Source organism: Zootoca vivipara, chromosome 1, assembly GCF_963506605.1.
Source record: "Zootoca vivipara chromosome 1, rZooViv1.1, whole genome shotgun sequence".
NCBI lineage: Eukaryota > Metazoa > Chordata > Lepidosauria > Squamata > Lacertidae > Zootoca > Zootoca vivipara.
The window spans coordinates 91,964,507-91,985,598 of record NC_083276.1 but is presented as its reverse complement, the minus strand read 5'-3'; the positions used below and the strand labels follow the sequence as shown (position 1 = coordinate 91,985,598).

The window sequence follows — 21,092 nt, the reverse complement described above, 5'->3', positions numbered from 1 at the left end:
CATACTAGACCAGGCATCCCCAAACTGTGGCCCTCCAGATGTTTTGGCCTACAACTCCCATGATCCCTATCTAACAGGACCAGTGGTTGGGGAAGATGGGAATTGTAGTCCAAAACATCTGGAGGGCTGAAGTTTGGGGGTGCCTGTACTAGAAGCTTCTTTGGGAATCCAAAATGGTTTGGAAGTGGTTTATGCCAATGAAACACCATCTAATACTAAGGGTAGCCACGTGACCTACTTTACCAAGGGTAGCCCTCTGTTTAAAGCATTGTCAGAGGACAGCCCTCCATTTGAAGGCATTCTGTATTACAAGGAATGTCCAATCCAAGTCTGGTTTGAACATTAGAAAACCATAAGAAGGCAGAGCAGCAACCTTGAACTTGTCCATAAACAGTTACCGGTAGCACTTGGACATCAGACAGAGCCAAGCACACAGGCCACCTGACTACAGGCTTTCCCACTATGGTGAGATGCATAATATTTCTATTTAAATTATAGTAATTATTTCCACATTTCCATCTCTACATATATATTTAGCACACTAATAGTCTATGCAAAGCTCTGTTGCCTTTTGTCCTCTGCTTTGGTGTGGCATTCTCTTGTCTATGTGCAAATGGTCACCCTACCAATGGGTTAGAGAAGACAGGCAGCAGTAAGCATTCTCAGCATTTTGCAGCCCTCATCATAGGCAGCCCTTTCTCCCATAAAAGCAACGATTCTTGCTCCCCACAACTATGATTAAAATTTTCCCTCCTAATCGTCTTTGTTTTATCACTGCCACACCTTACTAACTCAAACTTCCTCTGCCCCACAAGAGTGAAAATGGCAGGTGTTATTGGAAAGAAACCTAGATGGTGTACAACAGATTAACATGACAGGGTAGAAACAACAGGACAAATCCATGCAACCATGCCCATACCATCAAGCAAACCTTAGACTCATTCATTTTATGGATATCTAGGAGATAGTGAAAGCCCTAAGATTCATCTAAAATACCTGTCCTACCCATGGAGTTTGAGGCTCCCCAACCCCACCCTGATCAAGTTCTCTTAACTCCCCACTAAGAACTCCATGACCTTTTCAAGTGTCTCACTGTTTACTGCCAGCAAAGGCAGCTGACAGAATCAGTGCCTTTGTGAGGTAGAGCACCAGTTGCTAGGATACCTAGAGCTGCAGGGAAACAAAGGGCGCAGTCCTGAGTTAATGCAAGGGCCCATCTTGGGTGGAAGCAGCGTGAAGCCCCCGATAGAGCCTGGTGTGACTGTCCCAAAACAGCAGCTGGGCGATCTTCACGAAGAGGCTGAGTCGTCTCAGCCTCCGGTAATACAGGACAGAACCACCCTGGGGGACAGAATTCTTAACCCACTTTGCTAATCTCCGACATCAAAAAGGGGCAGATCCACACCACGAAAGCACATCCAACACACATTTAAAGCCCGTGACTTCCCCCAAACAGTCCCGGGAGCTGTAGTTTCCTGGCACGAAGCTACCGTTCCTAGCATCCTTGACAAACTCCCATGATTCTTTGGCGGAAGTCGTGTGCTTCAAATGTGTGCTGGATCTGTCCAAGGTATGTTAGATGCAAGTCCAATGTCAAAGACTTGGGACAAATTTGTAGGGGAGACCAACATGTGATAGTGACAGTGCGTGGATGGAAAGAATAGAGATAGGGTAGCTAGAATGGGGTGGCAGAGTTACCAAAATATATTTGCAAGTGCTTGTTGCTTGCTAAGTGGTTTGTGAAGCTGCTTCTGTAAGACGTTTGCTCTGTTCAAATCCCCAAGCCTTGCCTCATCAAGACCTCTTCACTTCCTTGAGCTCCCTTTTATTTTTTATTTTTTGTTTTTTGGTGGGGGTATGGCTGGGTAATCATTATATGCATTTATCCAAAGTTTCTACAACTGGTACCAATTATTTCTATCACCAGCAAAGGGAATATTTCATATCACAAAGGGGTGGATAATCTGTAGCCCTCCAAAAGCTGCTGGACTGCAACTCCCATCATCCCTGACCATTGGCAATGTTGGCTAGGGCTAATGGGAGTTGGAGTCAAGCACATCTGAAGGCCACGGGCTTCTCATCACTGTTACAGGACATATAATGTTATCCTATCTGTGGGTGCCCAGAAGCAAGCCCTATTCAGTTGCAACCATAGGATTGCAGCCAGTGCAACAGCAGTAGCACTGCAGCTGTAGACACATGCATCATAGTCTATGACTGCCAAGTGAGAAATACTTTTGAAATTCCCAGAGGAACAAGGCTTTCTCACAAGAGATGCATTAGTCCTGCATTCATAGAGGAACATTCATTGTCCTTAGCAAAGGACCATGCTTTCTGCAGGAGGTTGACCTGTCATGTTGAAAACTATCATTGTATAGGATCTATTGTATTAAAAAATTCCTAAATTTTGCAATTCTGGAGAAACTGGGATGTCCATAAGGGCTCATCAGTAGCTCTGTGTGTGCTGATGGTCAGTGAATGCTAGTAGGGAAGAGAATGCAAATTACACCTGCTGGTCTCAACCTCCCCACATTTACTGAAAGTCTGAATTTGTACATGCTGTACAGACACAGACTCTGTACACACAGTCAGGGATCCTGCCTGCCTTTTGCAGATTTTCTGATTGTGCAAAAGATAGCTTGTCAGCCTTCACCTAGAAAGCACAACTACATGGCATATTGGACATGGTCAAGGGTACATTCTTTTTATGAGTGATGATAATGGATGGGCCCAACAGCACCTTAGACGCACTGATAATGCACTCTAGAAATCTGCGCAATGTTCAGGGACTTCATAACAGGCACACAGAAGTTCATTACCAGACAAATTCAGCAGGGGGAGGATTCCCCAACAGTAGAAATGTAAAATCTACAATTATATAGCTACTATTATGCAAGGTTATAAAATACAAAGTGATTTAGTGAAATGAGTAAGAACTCAAGTTTAATAGTTTTTAGTAAAAGGTTCTGTGCTTTTCTTGCGTGGTACTGCCTGCCTTCTGTTTTTCAACATTTTTACAGCACCGCACAAGTTGGTAGGTTGAAGAAGAACTTTGACAGGAGGCTTGTTTCAATGGGAAATTGCAATGTTTTCCCACACTTAACAGAGAAGGTTGCTATTCTTTTCTAACAGGCACAGGAATTATGCCACAAACAGACAAACAAGTATGCATCCCTCCGGAGCTTCCAGATTTGTTGAAGCAGTTTACAAAAGCTGCCATTCGGACACAGCCTCCAGATCTGATCCAATGGTCTTCTGAGTAAGTTTAATATTTTACTCTAAAAAGCTGTATCCTTAAAACTGATACTATACCGTACTTAATAGTTTATAGGTTTACTTGTGGAATTCTACGTTTATGGCATTTCCCCCCTACTTTTTGAGAACACACATTTTTCAGGCAAAGATGGGTAGCAATTATTTGGTATCGGGAATTAATGCAGCTTTCAATAAAGAATGACCAGCACCATTTTATGAAGAACTGCCCTATGCTTGCCACAAGGGACCCTTGGTGAAATAAGTTCAGGGAGCAAAACATCGCTCAAGAAACCCTAGGTTACAGTAAATAACAAATCCAGAGAAAATATATCCCCTGAAACCTAAAGGAATATAGACCACACACGACTTTCATTTTCCCACATGCAACATCTTCAAGCGGTTTTTGCAAAACGAAACCAAAAACACCAAGATCAATGTGGGTGGGAGTATTGCAAAACTGTAGTATGTTAACAAAAACTGCTATCACTGTCATAGCCAAATAATTAAAGCTCTACTACCCAGCATACATAAGCACTACCCGCCACGATGGACAGACAACCACATTTCAAATTAAGCATAAATAATAGTTCAGACTGCAATCCTAACTCCTGGCCAGCAGTGGTAGAGTTTATTGTTATTATTGAAGATTTTCTTGGCTTATAAAAATATGTGCAGTGTCTCTCGTAACATCCTTACAAATCAGTTTCATTTGTTGAGACATTGGGAAGAAGGGGGGGAAGAGGTAGATGGGGAGGGTGTGTGGGGTGGGGTGACTATGTTTCTATTTTGCTTAGTGTATGTGGGTTTTTTGTTTTGTAAGCGTCACTTGTGTAGGTTTTCTGCTGTTTGCTTGCGTTCCTTTGGTGGTGAGAGATGTTCGGATTGGCCTAGGATATGGTTGTTCATTTGTGGTTGGCTGTAGCGTTCTTTGTGTTGTATGTGAATGGGGTGGGTGGGTGTAGCAATGGTAGAGTTTGATGGAGAAGCACAGCCAGTGGCACATCACCAGCCTCAGTGGTTATACAAATTAAGGCAGAAGGCAGTGAGGGAGAGGAAATGCCCTTTTACTGCAAAGAGGCTACAATCAGGCCTGTTCCTCTCATGCAGTTCTCCCTCCCATTATCAGCTACCACCATGACAAGTGGGGAGAACCTTTGACCCTCCAGATGTTGTCGAACTCCAGCCAGTAACAGCCACCATAGTCAATGATCAGAGATAATGGGAGTTCCAGACCAACAATATCCAGAAGGTCACAGGCTTCCCACCCTTATACAGTGGTACCTTGGTAGTCTCCTGCAGCCAATCGGAAGCCACGCCTTGGTTTTCGAACAGTTTCAAGAGTCGAACAGACTCCCAAAATGGGTTAAGTTTGAGAACCAAGGTACCACTGTATTACAATATCCTACCTTTCCTCATTGTAGGAAGGCGGCTTACATAGTTTCCAGGCTGTCCCCTATCCATCACTAACCAGAATTGAGCTGCTAAATTTCAGTAAGGATGCTGTGTCATGTGTCTTCAAGCTATGTCCTTTTGATATGCATACTTTATGAGTTTTCACTGTTGAGCTTTAATATGTTGTTTACAAACTTGAAAATAAATAGCCAAATTCCGAGTCACACTTTTTGTTAACATATTTTTCTAAAATGCAAACACCTGTTTTCCTTTTCTTTCTGTCTAGCTATTTTAGTGCTATGGCCCGTGGAGAGAATCCTCCTGTAAGAGAACGACCAGATAGAGTCCCTTTATCAAACTGTGCAGAGCTTACACCAGAGCTCTTGAAGGTCTTACACCAGAGAGTAAGAAACATCTCCTTTCCATTTTGGGGCAAGTACATAAGAGGCTTGAGTGTTTGTACTCTACTATTTCATATTGGTTTTGGACACGGTTCCAGTAATTGCCTTCAGTCTTATATCTGCTACTTTTTGTTCGCATTGTAAGATGCATACAGACAGAATTACAAGATGTCAAGGTTACAAGACGTCTGCCAAAGTAGGAGGGCTGTTTAAAAGATTATTGCTCTTCATAATGCCTTTAATTTTATTACATTCAAGCCTAGTTCCACAACCCTCTTGATACACATAGGTGAGCACACTCTAATTTTAAACACTGACTTCATTTGCACCTCAAGGTAAACAACAATTCATGTATTACTCTGAATGGGCCAATCTGAGCTGCTTTGCTCCTCCCTGGGGAGAAATAAACCATGGCTTAACATTACATGCAAACCAGAGATAGTGGTTCATTTTGCTCCAAGCAAACCACCAAAGTTTGTACTTAGCATATTGATTGTGGTTTGTTTGGAGCCCTGGTTTGGACACAATGCTAAGTCAGGAATTGTGGTTTGTTTCCCTTGTGTGCCAGGGAGAAGCAAAGCAACCCAGATGGTCATGTTTATAGTAAGTCATCGGTTACAGTTCACCATCCTGTGAGAACTCAAACAATGAATACTGATGACAACTTACAAAGTAGTAACTTGCTTGTCACTCTCTGCATGCAACCACATAAGGAGCAAGCCACCTATACTAGGACTTGGGGATTTCTATCTGGCCCTCAAGTTTCTCCACAGGCCGCTCCACCCGCTTTTGCTTTGGTCCTGCCCACTGCTAACATGTGGCCCTCAGAAGATTGCATAAAAGGGAATTGAAAAGGGTTCCCTACCCATTATCAATAGCATCCTCTCAAGTGTTCTCATCCCCTTGTTACACAGAAGAAAATGGAGAATCAGCATGATAAAGTTCTCTTCAGCAGCATGACCAGCTTCTTTCTGTAACTGTAAGCACAATGCAATGCAATCAATTACTCCAGTGTTTAGTTCATCTATACCCAATGATAGCCCAGCATAGAAGCCAACTCCAGGGGATATAAATGTGGGGGCTGAGCACCCACAAAGTCAATGAGCAAAGCTGGAGAGAGGCAGCCAGCTAGCCTCTGTAGCGCTGCTTCAGAGAGAGAAGCAGTTCGCTCCACCCTCCACAGACAGCAAGCAATGCACCCTTTTCCAGGGCGGGGGCTCGGACGTGGAGGCAGTCTCTCTGCCTCTAAGTCCGTGCCCCTCCCCGCAGAAAAGAAGAGGAGCAGCCATTGCAACATCACTTGCACATGGTGCATGTGATGTCACACACACAACGTGCAATGTCGTGTTCATTTTTGGAGGAGCCCACATTACAGCGATGGGCATCCACAATGCTGAGGGCAAGATGATGCCCCTGTAGCCCAGGTATTATGGGCCATTTTCAACTAGGTTGTTGAGCTAGCAGGGTGCACCACAATGAGTCCCACTTAGCACAATGGGACTTCCTCCCCCTCTTCCCCCTGCCACCCTCCTCGAATCCCTAGAACAGTGTGCAGGGTGGGGGAGGAGATGGCAGATGATTTTGTTTGGCCAGCAGAAATGCTTGTGATGATGGAAAGATCATTTTAGCATGACCTATAATATTTTATAGCCCTGGAGTACACTTTAGAGTGGCAGAGAAATATACAGCAGTTTATTAATTCAAGTGGCAGATTCGAAGTCATGAAGATTCTACAGGTGTCTGTGACTGACAACCTGCAGCTCAAATAATCCCTAGAAACTTTAGTACGTGTGTGCCCGTGAGAAATCAGGCTCCAAAAGCAGATGTGCATCCAAAATGCAGGTGCTCACTCAAATGTATAACCAATTGTGCACTCCTCTGAAAACTATAATGTGCAGAGATATTGCTTCTCCATTCAAGCATACTCCTATCTTACCCTCAGTTACCAATCTGGGAAGCACCCTGCTTACCTTTGCTTTGTGCTTCCTAGGTACAAGTCTGGGCTTTCCAAGTCTGTGTCCAAGTGGTTACTTATTTATTATTTTTGGCCCTGGCGCCTTCTCCAGAAAAACCCATATTTTACCACTGAATTGGAACAAACGGCAAGCAGGTTTTCTCCAGATTGCAGTTTGTTCTGATTCAGGGGTAAAACAAGAGTTTTCCTGGGGAAAGCCCTGGGACAAAAACCACTCAGATATGGACCTGAAAAGCCCAGACCAGTGCCCAGAAAGTACAAAGCAATGGGAAGTGTGGGTTAACCATGAAAGGACAAATGCCACCTGACAATTCAAAGGATCTAGAGAAGAGAAAATGACCTGGGAGATTTGTACACATTTAAACACATTTCAGGCCTCCAGTTGAAAGACAACTGCTTGCTTCCCTTCAGCTAACTCTAGAGAGCTGAGAGCCATGTGCATCCCTGTGTCCTTTCTTGTTCTGGGGTACAAAGGTCGTTTTCAAAATATATACTCCTGCATATCTAGGGCATTCTCCCCTGTGTGTATGATTGCATTCCTATATTCTTATTGTGCCCACAATGGCACTCAAAAGCAGACACAGCATACCAATTTCATTAACCGGGTGGGTGATAATATCCCCAAAATAGACATCCCCAGTGTTAATGGCATCATTTATTCCCAAGTGGACAGCGGCAACATATTGTTCCAAAGCCCCTGCCTGCTCTTCTACAGGCCCATTCAAGATCCACATGACCCTCATCTACCTGGTCCTCTTCTTTGGGACACTTGATACATAAGGAAAACCTACCGTAGCATTGTTTGTACAAATTGCACAGCCTACACAAGAAACAGAGAGCTATAGAGCCCATCATCATAGTTAAATCTTCCCCCAAAAAATACTGCTTCCCAAGGTTATGGCTGTATACTAAGGCTGTAATCCTAAATATGCTTACTCAGAAGTAGAGCTTATGTTTGAGTAAACATTTCAGGACAGTGCTGCACAACTCACAGTGAATGGTTTAAAACAACACACTGAAGGGCAGTAGACCTGCTGTGGACAACTCTTAAAACTGTGCCATGTCATAAATTTTTCAACAGCTGCACACTGAATATTGAAACAGCAAAATGGTGGAATAATCTCAAAGCACATGGCCCATCAGTGCAATCTCACAAACTTATTTCTTAAATATTTGCTACTATGAGTTCAAGCACCATCTACTGAATTTGGAATGAACAAAGAGAGTGAGACCCCTTGCAGCTTTTCAGAGGAAGGCTGGGATATAAATCTAATAAATCAATCAATAAATAAGATACAGAAGCATTAGCATATTATCCAGCAGTGGGGTCCTAAGATATAGTTTTCCCCTGCCAAGAAAAGTGGACTGTGTAAGTCCAATTTCTCCTTCTTGCACAGTAGGAATCTTCAGTAAAAGCAGCAGTCCTGTACTTGTTTTTGCAAGTTTAGAATCAAACAATTCTGGTGCAGCCATGTAGTAGACTAGAAGCAGAAGGTGAATTAGTTCTTGGTGCAGCTGCACCACCCCAGTACCTGCACCCTCAGTGTTTTGCAGCCTAGTAGTAGATGTCAAGTCAGCATAACAGCAGTTTGAATGTCACCTGGTCCATTTTCAAAAGATTAGGTTTGTGTATATCACCTTATAATTAAGGCTCGGTCTCGGTACCAGACAGTTATGTATTAATATATTGATAAATTGGCATATACAAATAAGCAAGGATATCCTGGCCCATCACAGAACTGAGAAGATGCAGACATGATTACATCCTGACTACTTACTTTCTGGGGGGAGTACAAGAAGATGTCATGGTGCAAAGCAGAACCACAGTTAATACAAACTCAGCACAACATTTTCTAAAACAGTTAGTACATGTCTGTGGCATTTCTGTCTCATTCTTTGCCTGGACACTTGCAGTAAAAAAAAATCAAAGAAGCAGCATACTCCTTTTTACAAAGAACAGAGCAAGGATTCAACCAACATCCCAATTTGCTAAATTGTATCTTAGTTCCGTGATCTCACACATTTTAATTTATTTTTACTGATTCTACAAAGTAAACAGAATGCTTACCATCTCTGAAATTTGTACAATTAGGAAGGAATTCCTGGCACTAAAGCAGGTGACGAGATCTAGATAAAAAAAAAACCTGCAGTCATTTATTCACTTATGATAGATATTGCCAATATTTCTTTCCAGGTGGGCGGGAGGCTGATAATCCACGTAGATGAGCTAGCCCAGATGTGGAAGGTGCTCAATCTTCCTACAGACCTATTTGACAGTATTATGAACGTTGGACACTTTACTGAAGAAATTGAATGGCTCAAGTTTTTAGCTCTGGCCTGCAGCTCTCTTGGAGTTGTAAGTTCCTTTTCTTTTGAATTTCCTATATGTTTAGATTCCTTAAATAATTAGTATTTACAGTACTTTTAGTGGGTCCATGTCATGTGGATTATTATTAAGAGCTTGTAGTTTCATTCAGGAACCAGTGAGTGGCAGAACCAGCTGCCACCTAACGGGCCTTCCTACAGCAGCCTCCCTTCCCATATTTTTGCAGTCCCAGAACAGAAGGAAAGTGAGAACAACCACCACAACTTATTGGACTGTTGTATGAAGGTATTACCTGGGTTAATGGAGAAAGAATACCTTAGCTGCCCATTTGTTCTTAATATGGCGTCACCCACAGAGCAGAAAGAGCTGGGAAAGAGGCTATAGATTTCAGAAGTGGTAGTAAATGGGTACCATTTCAGGTGTAGGGGGAATCACTTTTTTAAAAATATTCTGCTGCGAGTTTTTAAAAATACAAGTTGAAAAGTAGCACAGCAAGGAGCAGGCCAGTAAAGTACTTTGGTCCTCAGAGTCCTAATTTTCTTCTTACTGTGAATGGCAATTCTAAACATCAGTTTGAATTGTTACAATCCACTCTACAATTCCCCCCCCCCAAGCTTGGATTCTACCACTGTATTCTGCTGTTGTGTGAAGAATTAAAAGGGACAGAGGAGATTTTCACATTGCAGTAAATCTGGTGCTGTTGGGAGGGTCACCCTTAGTGGCCGAGTTGTCCTATTCCCTACACTGTACATACTTTCCCTACGCTTTGTAAAAGCCCTTCTACCTTTAGATAGTTCACCAGCTAACAGCTACAGTCTCCACCCTTTCTCCCCCTCTTTTCCATGGCAACTGCACAAGATCCCAGATGAGTTTCAATACTGGATTTTGTTACACCATATTTGTCTGGTGGGCTTTCTTTTGGATGAATCACAAGTAATACTGATCTCCCTTAATAGCCTAGATTTTAAAAAAAACAACAGCAACCCAATCTTTACTTTTGCAATTTGAATAATTAAATTGGACCAACGTAAGATAATATTGTATGGATATTTAGGCCTCTCCCTCATTCATAAACATATTCCACAGAAATTATTGCTTTATAATGAATAATAGGGACAGTTTAAGTAGACAGACATGAAAAATATATTAGTAGTAATACAATAAATAGTTAAAGAAAATTTTCAAAATCAAACCTTAGGAAACTTTATCAATTATTTTTAAAATTTCAAGCCCAATCTTAGTAGTGTTCACTCTGAAATAAAACCCACTGATTTTGGTGGAATTTAAGTCTATGTAAGTGTGTCTGGGACTGCAGACTTTATGAGATACTGTTAATAATATGTGCTTTTTTGCATGAGTTCAGTTAATATAAATGGCTAATAAGAACAAGGGAGGATTCAATGCCATGTTTAGTGAGCACTCCACAGTTTCCCTCCACCTTACCATAAACTAAGTTTGCCCTGTTGTCTTATGGAATTTACCTGACAGCGAGGCTGGTTTTGCTTCCTCTCCTGACCTGCCCCCCCTACAGGGCTGGCTCTGTGTCCCTCCCTGGTAGTCCTTTGCGCATAGCTGGCCAAGACTAAATAACTTCCCTTACAGCATGGCCAGTGAGGCAAGAATGGCTGAGGGGATGCAAAATTGATAAGATTCATCACAGAGAAGATTGATTTGGGGGCGCCAAATTTTGACCTTACTCAAGGCGCCACACTACCAAAGATTACCCAAAGCTCCCCCTGAAAGCAGGCAGGGTCTGCTCCCTTGCTTTCTGGTTCTTGCTCCTAGTTTACAGCTTCATTTTCAATTGCTTCCAACTGATAATAAAGTCTCTTCTCGAAATTTTTACTTTTTAAAAGGCATGTAAGTGGTGGTTGGAGGAACATGAGAGAGGTACAGTATATAGCATTATAGTCTAACAACATCTGAAGAAAAAACAAAATTAAAAAATCCTTCCAGTAGCACCTTAGAGACCAACTAAGTTTGTCTTAGGTATGAGCTTTCGTGTGCATGCACACTTCTTCAGATACCAACATCTGAAGAAGCACAGGTCCCCAATCTCTGAACTAAAGGCACCATTTTTTAGATATGCTTTCACAAGTCAAGAGTTTTAGATTTGTATTCTATAGTATATCATAGGGTTGTTAATGAAGGCAAAGAAAAATTGTAAAAGAAGTCTACAGATTATAAAGTAGTATGTAAATGATACTATGAGTCTAGCATTTGACTTGTGTAGTAAAAGTAGATTTTTAAATATTTTAATAATTACTACTGAAATGCTAGATAAGTAAATAAATTTACCATCTTGGCCTGAATATAAGCCTCATTTTTTTCTCAAATTCCGACCATGAAAAGTTTAAGTGTGGTTTATATTCGCAACCTTACGTATGCAGCCAGGAGCGCGGGGCAAACAGTACCAGGAGTGCGGCAAAGCTGCACCTTCCCCAAGGCCAGGAAGGGGGAGAGAGAGAGCGAGGAAGGGGAAAGGCTGCCGCCAACACAGCGCAGCTCCCCCCCCCCCAGTATGCAGGAACAGTGAGGAATGGAGCGGCTTATATTCGGTGGTTCCCCCCCTCCAATTTTAAAGGTGCGGCTTATATTTGGGTGCAGCTTATATTCGGGCCAATACAGTAACTGGACTACATGTACCTGAATTAGTTATATAACATTTGAATATGTAGTCAGAACGATTTATGAAATACATCTACTGTAATTTTACATGTAACAAAGGGAGATTGCAAATTTACATGGAATAAAGCTGGATTGGTATACAGTAACGTCCAGCTAATCACGGTTTGCCACATTCACACAACATGGTAGAAGCCCTAAGAATCCCACTGTTGCAGCTGTCCTGATTATCTGCAGAAGTGCATCTAATGCTATAAAGACGCTTAACAGTGTGGGTTAACATTACTCTTCATATCACCACTGATTGTATTAATATAGGCTAATTAACGTATCTCTCGGAATGAACTGTTGTAATCTGTTGCATCCAAAACTTTATCATAATCCGTTGTATTTTCTGTTTCTCTCTCCTGCCCTTTAGCCTGTTTTACTAGGGGCACCATTTATGAATCTGGCTTTTTGTGTTTGTGAATTTGTCTGTTCCTGCAGTCTTCTTCCTCACCTGAAGTCATAATCTTATATTTATAACATTACAGTTAGCAGCTGTGGAGATAATTCTGATTTCAGAGAAGATTTTTGACTTCAGGTGAGCAAAAGATAAAAAGCAGACACAGCTAATAGATATTGTTTTTTTTGTTCATCTGACTATGTTTGTTGGTGTGTCACTTAGCTTTCCACTTCCTTGGTTCCTACAGATTTGGTGGCACAACAAAATTCTTTATGCTTTTTATTTCCTGTTCTTTTCCCCAAACTCAACCATGTTATCAGGGAGGAGGGGGATTCATTCAGACAGAAAAAATTATTCACTTTACTTATATACGGTATATCTAATTCTTATCACCATGTTGGTATTTTCATATCTTTAGGGGATTTTAAATGCATAGCCTACCCTGCTGCTGACAGTCAAAACTCACTTATCACAGTCTTGTGTGGTGTGCAGCATAACTGTAGTCTCTTAGGGAACAAGCTTCCAGGCTCATCTCAGCCTACCCACACTCGCATTGGCTTCTTCCAGGCAGGAAGGAGTATATAAGGCACAGGCCAATAAGAAATCAATTAAGAGTATCTACTGAGTAAAGGGAAATTTTCAGGAAATAGTCATTTACGAAAACAGAGCAACTAAAACATCGACTTTCCTAGAGAAGATATCCTTATGTACAATGTTATTGTACATAAGGATATCTTCTCTAGGAAAGTCTATTACTCTATTACTGTTATTATAAAGTACCAATATAGATTTTTAAGAGAGTATATAAATCCCAATCTATATAGTAATTGGCTGCAGTCTAACAGATATTAAAGTGTGCTTAATACCACTGAAATCATTAGTATTACAGTAACTCTGCCCTGTGGCCACTGTTCTTTGATACATCTTAGCACATTATAATTGAACTGCATTCTTGGTGTGGCTTTCCTTCATAATAGAGATGTTTATCAATAAACATCTACCTTAAAAATTTAAGCTTCACAAAATTTGTACAAGGCCCTCCACTCCCTTATTATCCTCCTCACAATAACCCTGTGAGGTAAGACTAGGCCGGGAAATCATGATGACCCAAACTCACCTCAGAGCTTCATAATTGTGTGGAGATTTGAACCTGGCATTCCCCTATTCTAATCACTACACCATAAACCACCACAGGATAGTGGTTTTATCCAGAACTATACTTACCACCTACCTATAATTCTCAGGAATTCTGGCAAAGAAGCTGTGACTGTTTAGCTGAGTCACATGAATAAAACAGTTGCTCACTCTTCTGTTTATGGTAGGGTATGGTAGCCAATGTGGGGCCCTCCAGACGTTTTGGACAGCAACTCTCACCATCCCTGACCATTTCCCAATTGGGGAAGGCTGAAGAGAGTTGGGCCACAACATCTGGTGGGCACCACGATGGCTATCCCCGCTTTCTGGCTTTATAGCCAGACACCGAACTCTTTTTTTTCTTTTTTTTTGTATTTCTAGAAATACATAATAACTAGTTGCTTTATTATGAATGGCAAACTTAGATACTAATTCTTCTTATCTTTTTAATAGACTATTGCAAAAACTCTGAAGATAATATGTGAGGTTTTATCCAATGAGAATGACAGTGGACCCGCCCGAATCCCCTTCAGCACTTTCCAGTTTCTCTACACTTACATCGCTGAAGTGGATGGGGAGATTTCAGCATCTCATGTTAGTCGAATGCTGAATTATATTGAGCAGGAGATGTAAGTAACCCCAGTATATCTAATACATACAGCTAACGTAAATGTCAAGGCGTGTGGCTATTTGCATCATACGGTAGGTTTTATCCTCTTGTATGGTATTGAAGTGCAGTAGTTTTTACAGCTATAGGGACAGATATGGCTAAGTCCTATGGCCAGTTTGTTCACAGGACAGGACATCCTCACATTAAACAGAATAATCAGGACTAGAAAAAAATCCCAATTTGATATACCATGCCTCTAAAAACTTGGGGTTGTGTCCAGCACTTCTGTTATGCTAGCATAGCAATGGAACTTTCCTTTTCTCTGTCACTCATCTGTTTCGGAGAGTTGGAAGCCTCATCAAGGAATTCAAGCTGGTGTACATGTTTCTCCCCCTCCCCATTTTATCCTCACAATTCTGTGAGTCAGTGACTGACCCAAGGTCACCCAGTGAGCTTCATGACTTGAGTGGGGATTTGAACCCTTGTCCACCATGTCCCAGTCCACCACTCTAACCACTATACCTGTTGACTCTGGTACTTAAGAATTTAAAATACGTTTCCATGCCCATTGAGGTTGCAGGGTCTCCTTAGAAATATTTTGATCATAATCCCTGATTTATTATAGTTACCGCTAGCTACTGTCATGGCCACTGATAGCAAGAATTGCTTATTTACACATACGTTTTAAATCCCAACTTTCCTATCCCCTTTGGGCTCAGTCTTGGGAAGAGTGTTTTGCGTCAAAGCATCCTGTATTTCAAATTATATATGGCTGCTGCCACCTTGTGGCATTCCTCAACTCACAGACTAATTTCGACAACGCTGCCTGCACTCAATTCAGTTCTTTTAAAACCTGTGCTTTACTGAGGTAGAAGGAAGAATGTCATCTGAAAAGACAGAAAATGGTGCTCCAGTTATGTTTGTGAGATAAAAGTTTAGAATGTTTCATAAAGATCAAGTATTGCTGACTGAGCAAACCTCTATTTTATTTTTATGTTCCCTACACAGCATTGGGCCAGACGGCTTGATCAAGGTGAATGATTTTACCCAGAATCCGCGGGTCAGGTTGGAGTAGTTCTCAGTACATCATACACTGCTATGTTGATAGGAAGAAGACGAAACAGAGGACAGAATAAGAATTACAAATAGGCCAACCTCTCAGTCTCTTTTTTCCCTTTGTGTCCGTTAATAAACAGTTTGGAAAAGCAACAAATAAGAAAGATGGAAACATAGATTGAGAAGGTGCCACTGGAGTGGAGTACAGTCTACTGTTAAACTTTCTGGTGCTATGATATACACACGTCCACCCAAATAAATATCATAGACTACCAAATAGTATAAACCTATTATATTAAATATATATTGAGGTCCACCCTTCTCCCCTCTTTTTGCATTTCAAAATATCCGGCACTGCCATGTGAAACTGGAGGGAATGTCATCTGCCTTCATCTGCAGGGGAAAACTTCAGAATTGCTTCCATTATTTCCCTGGGTACAAAAAGGAGGCCTTCAAGTTTGCTTTCCATTAGTGATTGTTCAGTTATGCATTTGAACTAGTCTGGGGTTCACTTTCTGTGGCATGATTGATAACTTATAATTGATAAATGATACAAGCAGACAAAAGTGTGAGTGTCGCACAAGTGAAATAAGGTACCCCAGTCTCAATACAGCTGATAGAGTGACTCTAGAAACACATTGTAATATTTGATTCTCTGGCTCTATAAGCAGATTTATAAAAGATGTTTAACAGTGGTGTTTGTGAATGTTCGGAGTGACAAATAACAACTTTTTGGAACAGTGAAGACCTGGAAATTTAGAGCTGCTTCCTTGAATACAAAACAAATATGCACCATGTGCGGGAGTTTAAAAGTGCATATACATACATACATACATACATACATTTATCATCTGTTACTTTAAAACATATATCATACAAAAAAGAGGCACAATCCATTGTTTGCTACACCCTCTGTAATTGCAGTGGAAATCTGTTTGCCTTTCTAATTACTGCTGGTGTGGGATATGGAAGATCCAGGCACTTTATTTTCTTCAACTTCTTTTTAAAAAAAAAACAGGAAATGGGGAACTTGTGGTCCTCCAGATGTTGTTGGATTCCACTTTCATCATCCCCAGCAGCCAGTGCAGCTAGAGGTCAGAGACTGTGGATGTTGTAGTTCAGCAACATAGGGAGGGCCAGAGGGTTCCTACCTATGTAAAATGTAGACTTACTAAATGCTTCCTTAAGCATTTTTATACATATTTACACATTTTAAACACTTTTATAATGAGAGTGGGGACGCGGATAGCGCTGTGGGTTAAACCACAGAGCCTAGGGCTTGCTGATCAGAAGGTCGGCGGTTCGAATCCCTGCAACGGGGTGAGCTCCCGCTGCTCGGTCCCAGCTCCTGCCAACCTAGCAGTTCGAAAGCACGTCAAGTGCAAGTAGATAAATAGGGACCACTCCAAGCGGGAAGGTAAACAGTGTTTCCGTGTGCTGCTCTGGTTCGCCAGAAGAGGCTTAGTCATGCTGGCCACATGACCTGAAAGCTGTACACCGGCTCCCTCGGCCAATAATGCGAGATGAGCGCCGCAACTCCAGAGTCGGTCATGACTGGACCTAATGGTCAGGGGTCCCTTTACCTTTATAGTGAGAGTATCATACCTGAACTTTACATGATTTGGGGGGGGAGGGGGACGGGACTGATGAACTCCAACTCCCAGGCCTTCAACGCAATGCAAGCTACATCTCTGTAGCCCATAAAATCAGTAGGTGGTCAACACTAATTGGAAGCCTCTTTCAAAATAGAAATTTCCCTAGAAAGTACTCATAGCTTACACAATAAGGATACTAAATTTTAAATAATGCTTTAAAGACTCTTACAAAAAAAGCACATGGTAGAAGTTCATTCCACCCAGGAAAGGGGTGGACTTTGATCTTTCAAATTTCAGTGGTGGAAGGCCAAAATATGGCACCCCTCTACCTCTTGCCTTCCCTTCTGCATGGGCACTACATCATACAGTAGTTGTGACACCCCGTGGCACCCCCTGGGCTTGGCATCCTGTGTTGCAGAAGTGCCCTAAATCCATATTTGCCCGGGAACCTGGGCACACAGGTTGATAAGGCACCTCACTGGGAGCTGCAAGAAGGGCTTAGGTTGAATGTCTGGTAGCAATGTTGCTCTTTTAAAGCCCAAATGTAAACAACTGGAAGCAGTTTTACTTTTAAGGAAACAAAAGACAACGACGCCTACTGCAAAATAAGTTGTGGGAGGTGGAAGTTTTAGACAAGGGGTCGAAGATGCTTGATATCAGAGCAGGTACTAGACCAGATGATCGCAACAGTGAACAGTCTTCTCAATATGGTCAATGTGTGGTAGGGTTTTACCCCTGATTGCAGGTGCCACAAATACGAGAATCCCATTGCTCTGGAGTAGGGGTGGCAATCCTGTGGACAGCATCGAGCCTATAAAGCTGCTTCCTGTGACTAGCCAGCCAGCCCTCTGCCAAAGGGTGCTGCTTTTTTCCCTCTGGACCTCCACTAATTCTACAAAGGTACTTTTTCTCCCTCATGGGCAGTGCTGTTCCTAGGCGTTAGCTCAAAGGAAACAGTCCTTCCTCTTTGCTAAGCACTAATGCCACCTTAGAAGAAGAGGCAACTTTGCAAGGTAATTGGAAAGCTTTCTTCCCCATTGCAGTGATGGGATGGGGATGGGGATGGGGGAGAGGTTCCGATAACTGAAGAGGAAGGACTATTCTTCCTCCCCATTACCATGCTGGCCTAGGAGGAATGGAATTTCCCCCAGCCCAACGTAGTGATGAGAAATCAACAGAAGAGTGAATTTGTATTGGGTAAACTGTACTTATCTGAATGTGTGTTGGTGTTGTATGTGTGTTTAATGTTTGTGTGAATATCTGTTGGTCATACCTACTTTGGTCATGCCCACTACTGCATTCAGTCACTGGAGGGTTAACCAACTTTTTTAAATGTCTCTTAGGCCAAAAACTCCTACTCATAAGCATTCAGCACAGGGGACAGGATACTTCCATTTACACTTCAGTGAAGTGTGGATCCACTGTATGGCCCTTCAAGCTCCACTATACTTATCTGTTAGCCCTGGCTCACTTGACAACTACAAACAGGCAAAATGGGCATACATAGGTGCTGTAAGAGACTTTCAGTGCTCAAGACCTGAGCACTAGAACAGGCATGTCCAACAGGTAGATCGTGATCTACCAGTAGATCACGTGACGTCTGCGGTAGATCACTGGTAGATCATTGGCTTCCCCCAAAGAACAACTGTGGCTCCCCTAAAAAAAGTTCAACATTTTACCACCTCATTGAAAAAGCTCAACAACTTTGACCTGAACCCCCTAAAGGGGGTAGATCACTGCCAGTTTTTAACTCTGTGAGTAGATCTGTGGCCACCCCTAGCATAGAAGGTGCCAAATGACTTGGGTAAAACCACCCCTGCACAGCAGATGCTGCCACCACTCAACCTGAGCCAGGAGAATCCTGGGTTGTACACTGAATAGTGTGCAAGAGCTAGCTAGATAGGAAAGCAAGAGATAAACAACCAGAACCCTGCCTCTTGAGCAACAAGCTCACATTATTCAGGAGCAGCAGTTTGACCAAGCAGGATTCAGAGCTAAAGTTTAACCCCAAGAATACACACAAGGTTCATAGAGGTCGAGTTATTAATAATTATAAAAATAGAAGCATACAAATATGAACCCATTACTGGTTAAGTAAACTAATGTGTGAGAATACATCTGGAAATCAGAGTACAAGACAAAGAGCAATACAGCTAGTTTGCCTGTCTCTAATACTTAACCGCTAGTGCTAACCCACTGAAATCCAGCAAACAGCACCTCAATTCTGGAACTCTCTTTGGGAGATATCACTGCCTCTCTCCCTCACTACCTTTAGTCAACAACTGAAAATGCATTGTTTTCACCAGGCATTTCAGGGGAAATTGGAGGCATGATATGGCTTTGCTTTGTGTGGGCACCAGTTGTTTGAATGTGGTAACAGAAATTGGAGACCAAGCACCACAAAGTTTTCAGATGAGTGGTGGTAAGAATCTACCTCTGAATTGTATGTTGTGGGTGGAGAGGATGAGTGGTTAGGAATGATGTTTATTATTTGAGGGGGGGCCCTGAAAGTTGGGGGTGCAGAGCAGAGGTTCCCCCTGCAAAGGTGGAGGAGGATGCTGAGGAGCTGGACACAGTGTGTGTTTCTCAGCCTGAGGCGAGCAAGATCATCAATATCTCTCTATACCTCTTTGAGGCTCAGTAGGACACGGGTGGCGCTGTGGTCTAAACCACAGAGCCTAGGGCTTGCCAATAAGAAAGTTGGTGGTTCGAATCCCCGCGATGGGGTGAGCTCCTGTTGTTCAGTCCCTGCTCCTGGAAAGCACGAAGTGCAAGTAGATAAATAGGCACCGCTCTGGCAGGAAGGTAAACAGCGTTTCCATGTGCTGCTCTGGTTCACCAGAAGCGGCTTTGTCATGCTGGCCACATGACCCAGAAGCTGTATGCCAGCTCCCTCGGCCAGTAAAGTGAGATGAGCGCCGCAACCCCAGAGTTGTCCGCGACTGGACCTAACGGTCAGGGGTCCCTTTATCTTTACCTTTAGGGAGCCAGGGAATGGAGTGCCAGTCTGCTCCCACTCACCAAGCAACAGCCACTTATTCCTGGACCCGGGCCAACCCTAAACTGGACTTGGGTGCCTGGAAGCTTGTTTGTTGTTGCCTATTTCCCCTCTGCTCCGAGGAAGGCAAGGTGGCACACAAAAGGAATAAATAATAATACCTTAATAATTTGTCCAACACCTTTAAGTTTACTTTCATATGCTGGCACCATTATTATTATTATTATTATTATTATTATTATTTATTAATTACTAAATTTGTATACCACCCTTCATCCAAAGATCACAGGAGTTCACAACAAAATGATAAGACAAAATACATAATCAAAGAACAAACTAATAACTCCTGCAAAAGTAACTTGATGTTAAATGGATTTTTCTTATTAACAATATGTATATGCTGTCCAATAACAAAGCTGACTGTGTTGAATTGTTGGGGAAATGACCAGTACCTGGAGGATGTCACAAGAAGAAGCATTGTATGTTGAAACAAATGCTGTGGCGCCACAAGTGGTGATTTATTTTATAAAAGAACCACAGGAGGTCAATTTGGTATCTTCTTAGGCCAGCGGTTTTCAATGATGTGCAGGGGTGCCGCGCGCAACACTGGCCTCTGCTCCTTTTTCTTTCCCTCCCTTCTCTGATGCCTTCTTGCATCTCTGCCTCCCAAAGGCTTGCACCGCTGTTTGTTGCAGCAGCCTTGGCTACAAGTTCCCCAGGCGAAGGGTGCCTCTGGGGCTGGCCAGTGGGTGCTTCCCAGGCCTCTGTGGGCAGCGGACGCAGCTCGGGGACTAGGGACTGCGGCAGCAGCAGCAGCTGCCCAGAGGACTCCCAAGGAGAGGGGAGAAGAGAGGAGGCTGAGGGATGACTCCACAAGGGAGGGTGTTCGAAAAAAGGTGAGCGGCTGCCAGCTCTGCAGGCAAGGGGTGACCCATAACTGGTGACCCATAACTGGGCTCCTGAGTCCCACAGGAGTGCCGCAAAAAGAATGCAGTTGGTCAAGAGAGCCATGGACTCAAAACGGTTGAAAACCTCTGTCTTAGGCTAACACACTGACCGCAGGAGGAGCTTCCGGAGCCAAAAGCAAGGGCCCCTTCCCTTCTCCCAGCAATAAAAAAAGAAATCTGGCCTGTTTCAGTGGGGATTTCCCACCCAGTTCAATGGCTCCTACTCCCAGAGGAACGCATGCAGGGCGCCTAGTAAACACCGATCCCACCCTCCGAGGGTTGACTAAGGAACTAACTGGCTAAGCCACGCCTCTCTCGCGCTCCGCTGCCTCT

At 42.8% G+C, this 21,092-nt stretch overlaps 1 protein-coding gene and 1 long non-coding RNA gene across 2 annotated transcripts; one reads left to right on the top strand and one right to left on the bottom strand.

Moving 5' to 3' along the window:
• Positions 1 to 3,143: 3,143 nt before the first annotated feature.
• On the top strand, positions 3,144 to 15,291 carry LOC118091840 (ropporin-1). The gene is made up of 5 exons (XM_035129317.2): positions 3,144 to 3,259; positions 4,934 to 5,051; positions 9,218 to 9,379; positions 14,007 to 14,182; positions 15,172 to 15,291. The coding sequence occupies exons 1-5, from the start codon at positions 3,144 to 3,146 to the stop codon at positions 15,236 to 15,238; spliced, it is 639 nt and encodes a 212-aa protein (XP_034985208.1). The 3' UTR covers positions 15,239 to 15,291.
• Positions 5,830 to 20,999, bottom strand: LOC132592848 (uncharacterized). Its single transcript, XR_009558371.1, has 3 exons — positions 20,265 to 20,999; positions 9,092 to 9,150; positions 5,830 to 6,025 (listed from the first exon to the last, which is right to left on the bottom strand). It is a non-coding gene; the product is annotated as an uncharacterized LOC132592848 (long non-coding RNA).
• Between the last annotated feature and the right edge of the window lie 93 nt (positions 21,000 to 21,092).